The 6,401-nt window shown below is 34.0% G+C and overlaps 1 protein-coding gene across 1 annotated transcript in view; it reads right to left on the bottom strand.

Annotated features, from left to right (window-relative positions):
- Nucleotides 1-5,177: 5,177 nt before the first annotated feature.
- Nucleotides 5,178-6,401, bottom strand: part of abcg2b (ATP-binding cassette, sub-family G (WHITE), member 2b) — a 32,567-nt gene continuing 31,343 nt past the window's right edge. The window contains exon 14 of the mRNA XM_061914059.1: nucleotides 5,178-6,381. Within this exon, the coding sequence (XP_061770043.1) occupies nucleotides 6,234-6,381 (148 nt within the window). The 3' untranslated portion in view covers nucleotides 5,178-6,233. The remainder of the gene's footprint in view (nucleotides 6,382-6,401) is intronic.

Raw genomic sequence — 6,401 nt, 5'->3', positions numbered from 1 at the left:
GTATACATTACTAATTATTATTACTACAAAGTGAAAATATGACTGGCTACGGAAGCTTTTTGTGTGAAACTTCCAACTTCATTCTCAAACAAATAACATAAGCAAAATGATGTGGAATGACTTAAAAAAGTAAATAAGGGAATGTGGGAATCATGTAAATATCAACAATACAGCTGCAGTAAGCAATAAAATCATACAGTAAAAAAAGTTGCCGCTAGCTTGATGCTAACATACAATGGGCAATCCCATTGACGGGCTCACGAAAATTAGCATCATGGTCATTTTCAACTGTTACAAACGTTTGACCACTGACATTTTAAGGGGAACACAATTAAGATAAAAACTGCATATAAATAACTAATTATTATTACTACGAAGTGAAAATATGACTGGCTATAGAAGCTTTTTGTGTCATACTTCCAACTTCATTCTCAAACAAATAACATAAGCAAAATGATGTGGAATGACTTAAAAAAGTAAATAAGGGAATGTGGGAATCATGTAAATAACAATACAGCTGCAGTAAGCAATAAAATCATACAGTAAAAAAAGTTGCCGCTAGCTTGATGCTAACATCCAATGGACAATCCCATTGACGGGCTCACGAAAATTAGCATCATGGTCATTTTCAACTGTTACAAACGTTTGACCACTGACATTTTAAGGGGAACACAATTAAGATAAAAACTGCATATACATAACTAATTATTATTACTACAAAGTGAAATTATGACTGGCTACGGAAGCTTTTTGTGTCATACTTCCAACTTCATTCTCAAACAAATAACATAAGCAAAATTACGTGGAATGACTTAAAAAAGTAAATAAGGGAATGTGGGAATCATGTAAACAATAACAATACAGCTGCAGTAAGCAATAAAATCATACAGTAAAAATAAGTTGCCGCTAGCTCGATGCTAACATACAATGGACAATCCTATTGAGGAGCTCACGAAAATTAGCATCATGGTCATTTTCAACGGTTACAAACGTTTGATCACTGACATTTTAAAGGGAACACAATTAAGATAAAAACTGCATATACATAACTTATTGTTATTACTACAAAGTGAAAATATGACTGGCTACGGAAGCTTTTTCCGTCAATTTTCCAACTTCATTCTCAAACAAATAACATAAGCAAAATTACGTGGAATGACTGAAATAAGTAAGTAAGGGAATGTGGGAATCATGTAAATATCAACAATACAGCTGCAGTAAGCAATAAAATCATACAGTAAAAAAAGTTGCCGCTAGCTTGATGCTAACATACAATGGACAATCCCATTGACAGGCTCACGAAAATTAGCATCACGGTCATTTTCAGCGGTTACAAACGTTTGACCACTGACATTTTAAGGGGAAAAAACTGCATATACATTACTAATTATTATTACTACAAAGTGAAAATATGACTGGCTACGGAAGCTTTTAGTGTCAAACTTCCAACTTCATTCTCAAGCAAATAACATAAGCAAAATGATGTGGAATGACTTAAAAAAGTAAATAAGGGAATGTGGGAATCATGTAAATAACAATACAGCTGCAGTAAGCAATAAAATCATACAGTAAAAAAAGTTGCCGCTAGCTTGATGCTAACATACAATGGACAATCCCATTGACGGGCTCACGAAAATTAGCATCATGGTAATTTTCAGCGGTTACAAACATTTGACCACTGACATTTTAAGGGGAACACAATTAAGATAAAAACTGCATATACATAACTAATTATTATTACTACAAAGTGAAAATATGACTGGCTACGGAAGCTTTTAGTGTCAAACTTCCAACTTCATTCTCAAACAAATAACATAAGCAAAATTACGTGGAATGACTGAAAAAAGTAAGTAAGGGAATGTGGGAATCATGTAAATATCAACAATACAGCTGAAGTAAGCAATAAAATCATACAGTAAAAAAGTTGCCGCTAGCTCGATGCTAACATACAATGGACAATCCCATTGACGGGCTCACGAAAATTAGCATCACGGTCATTTTCAGCGGTTACAAACGTTTGACCAGTGACATTTTAAGGGGAAAAAACTGCGTATACATTACTAATTATTATTACTACAAAGTGAAAATATGACTGGCTACGGAAGCTTTTTGCGTCAATTTTCCAACTTCATTCTCAAACAAATAACATAAGCAAAATTACGTGGAATGACTGAAATAAGTAAGTAAGGGAATGTGGGAATCATGTAAATATCAACAATACAACTGAAGTAAGCAATAAAATCATACAGTAAAAAAAGTTGCCGCTAGCTTGATGCTAACATACAATGGACAATCCCATTGACGGGCTCACGAAAATTAGCATCATGGTCATTTTCAACTGTTACAAACGTTTGACCAGTGACATTTTAAGGGGAAAAACCTGCGTATACATTACTAATTATTATTACTACAAAGTGAAAATATGACTGGCTACGGAAGCTTTTTGTGTCAAACTCCCAACTTCATTCTCAAACAAATAACATAAGCAAAATTATGTGGAATGACTTAAAAAGTAAATAAGGGAATGTGGGAATCATGTAAATAATAACAATACAGCTGCAGTAAGCAATACAATCATACAGTAAAAAAAGTTGCCGCTAGCTTGATGCTAACATACAATGGACAATCCCATTGAGGGGCTCACGAAAATTAGCATCATGGTCATTTTCAGCGGTTACAAACATTTGACCACTGACATTTTATGGGGGAAAAAATCAACATAAAAACTGTGTATACATTACTAATTATTATTATTACTACAAAGTGAAAATATGACTGGCTACGGAAGCTTTTTGTGTCAAACTTCCAACTTCATTCTCAAACAAATAACATAAGCAAAATGATGTGGAATGACGTAAAAAAGTAAATAAGGGAATGTGGGAATCATGTAAATAACAATACAGCTCCAGTAAGCAATAAAATCATACAGTAAAAAAAGTTGCCGCTAGCTCGATGCTAACATACAATGGACAATCCCATTGAGGGGCTCACGAAAATTAGCATCATGGTCATTTTCAGCGGTTACAAACATTTGACCACTGACATTTTAAGGGGAACACAATTAAGATAAAAACTGCATATACATAACTAATTATTATTACTACAAAGTGAAAATATGACTGGCTACGGAAGCTTTTAGTGTCAAACTTCCAACTTCATTCTCAAACAAATAACATAAGCAAAATTACGTGGAATGACTTAAAAAAGTAAATAAGGGAATGTGGGAATCATGTAAATATCAACAATACAGCGGCAGTAAGCAATAAAATCATACAGTAAAGAAAGTTGCCGCTAGCTTGATGCTAACATACAATGGACAATCCCATTGACGGGCTCACAAAAATTAGCATCACGGTCATTTTCAGCGGTTACGAACGTTTGACCACTGATATTTTAAGGGGAAAAAACTGCGTATACATTACTAATTATTATTACTACAAAGTGAAAATATGACTGGCTATGGAAGCTTTTTGCGTCAAACTTCCAACTTCATTCTCAAACAAATAACTTAAGCAAAATTACGTGGAATGACTTAAAAAAGTAAATAAGGGAATGTGGGAATCATGTAAATAACAATACAGCTGCAGTAAGCAATAAAATCATACAGTAAAAAAAGTTGCCGCTAGCTTGATGCTAACATACAATGGACAATCCCATTGACGGGCTCACAAAAATTAGCATCACGGTCATTTTCAGCGGTTACAAACGTTTGACCAGTGACATTTTAAGGGGAAATAAATCAACATAAAAACTGCGTATACATTACTAATTATTATTATTACTACAAAGTGAAAATATGACTGGCTACGGAAGCTTTTTGTGTCAAACTTCCAACTTCATTCTCAAACAAATAACATAAGCAAAAATTACGTGGAATGGCTGAAATTGTGCATCTTTTGCTGTCCTTTAAAACTGCTCCACGTTGGAATTTATTTGACAAATACTTCGTGTCATTTCAATCTTTAATATATTACAAGCAATGTCATAGCGTTTCTACGTGGCTTTGAAATAAACAGTTACACAGTAGTAGTGAAAAGTACACAAAGCGAATGTTGCTTCCGTCACGGTAAGGAGCTTTGCACGTTGGATTTAACGCTGCTGCACACGGCGAGCGTGCTTAGCGGCAGATAATCTGGCCTGCAGTCAAATGTTCAAACACGTGAAAGAGGTCCTTTCATTAGGTACACTCAACCTGCATGTTTATACTGGATTTAGGGCCCTATGGCCGTGTTTTTCAAGCTTTTTTGAGCCAAGGCTTACAAAAATTCCGATGCACGCCGCAAGCAGAAATCATTAAAAAAACAAACTCATATCGACAATAAAACGTCATTCTCGCAGTTGTTGGCTATGACTTTGAAGCAGGGGTCACCAACCTTTTTGAAAGCAAGAGCTACTTCTTGGGTACTGATTAATGCGAAGGGCTACCAGTTTGATACACACTTAAATAAATTGCCAGAAATAGCCAATTTTCTCAATTTACCTTTATTAAATACATCTATATATATATAAAAAAAAATGGGTATTTCTGTCTGTCATTCCTTTGTACTTTTTTTCCCCTTTTACGGAAGTTTTTTTGTAGAGAATAAATGATGAAAAAAACACTTAATTGAACGGTTTAAAAGATTAGAAAACAGGAAAAAAAATGAACATTTAATTTTGAAACATAGTTTATCTTCAATTTCGACTCTTTAAAATTCAAAATTCAACCGAAAAAAATGAAGAGAAAAACTAGCTAATTCGAATCTTTTTGAAAAAATTTAAAAAAGAATTTATGGAATATCATTAGTCATTTTTCCTGATTAAGATTAATTTTAGAATTTTGATGACATGTTTTAAATAGGTTCAAATCCAATCTGCACTTTGTTAGAATATATAACAAATTGGACCAAGGTATATTTCTAACCTAGACAAATTATTTTTTCTTCTAGATTTTCCAGAACAAAAATTTTAAAAGAAATTCAAAAGACTTTGAAATAAGATTTAAATTTGATTCTACAGATTTTTTAGATTTGCCAGAATAATTTTTTTGCATTTTAATCATAATAAGTTTGAAGAAATATTTCAAAAATATTCTTCATTGAAAAAACAGAAGCTAAAATGAAGAATTAAAATAAAATGTTTTATTCGTTATAATAAAAATAAATAAATTTACTTGAACGTTGATTTAAATTGTCAGGAAAGAAGAGGAAGGAATTTAAAAGGTAAAAAGGTATATGTGTTTAAAAATCCTAAAATAATTTTTAAGGTTGTATTTTTTTCTCAAAAATTGTCTTTCTGAAAGTTATAAAAAGCAAAGTAAAAAAATAAATGAATTTATTTAAACAAGTGAAGACCAAGTCTTTAAAATATTTTCTTGGATTTTCTAATTCTATTTGAGTTTTGTCTCTCTTAGAATTAAAAATGTAGAGCAAAGCGAGACCAGCTTGCTAGAAAATAAATACAATTTTAAAAAATAGAGGCAGCTCACTGGTAAGTGCTGCTATTTGAGCTATTTTTAGAACAGGTCAGCGGGCGACTCATCTGGTCCTTACGGGCGACCTGGTGCCCGAGGGTACCGTGTTGGTGACCCCTGTTATACTGGATTTAGGGCCCTATGGCCGTGTTTTTCAAGCTTTTTTGAGCACAAGGCACATTTTTTTTTCATTACAAAAATTCCGATGCACGCCGCAAGCAGAAATCATTAAAAAGAGAAACTCGTTCTCGCAATTGTTGGATATGACTTTAAAGCATAACCTAGCATGCATCACTATAGCTCTTGTCTCAAAGTAGGTGTACTGTCACATCACGCCTTGAATTATCTCGAGATTTTTGGTGTTTTTCTGTGTGTAGTGTTTTAGTCCTTGTCTTTTAGTCCTGTAAATTTGTATTTTTCCCCCTCAATTTACAGCAGGAAGGGGATTCGTCGCGGTTTACCTGACACATGAAACGTGACCAAATACGTTTTTTTACAATTCCAGCATTTCACTGTAAGAGCCTCTCTAGATTTTACGGTAAAAAAAAACAAAAAAACATCAGTTAATCATCCGAATTTTACCGTTAAAACAAACAAACAGCGGTACGGTTTTTCTTTTTACAGTAAAAAAAAACTACAGCCGTAGATTTTACCGTACTAAAATTGTTTTACCGTAAAATTTTTTTTTTTACCATTTACAGTAGGAAGAGAATTCACATGGCCAGAGTCTTCGTGGTTTACCTGACACATGAAACGGGACAAAATTGACAAAAAGCGTGCTTCACTTCCAGCGGTTGATCCTGAGCAGTTGGACGTAGGCCAGGACCATGCAGACCAGGACAATCCCCACCAAGGCCACGTGGTTCTGCCAGAACCCCCACCTCGAGTAGTCTATGTCTTGGCTCCGGAGGAACAGCTCGCCCGGGATTCTGCGGCACAGACCAGAGGA

This window comes from Nerophis ophidion, linkage group LG01, assembly GCF_033978795.1.
Source record: "Nerophis ophidion isolate RoL-2023_Sa linkage group LG01, RoL_Noph_v1.0, whole genome shotgun sequence".
Taxonomy (NCBI): domain Eukaryota; kingdom Metazoa; phylum Chordata; class Actinopteri; order Syngnathiformes; family Syngnathidae; genus Nerophis; species Nerophis ophidion.
This window is presented reverse-complemented; position numbering and strand designations above follow the sequence as displayed.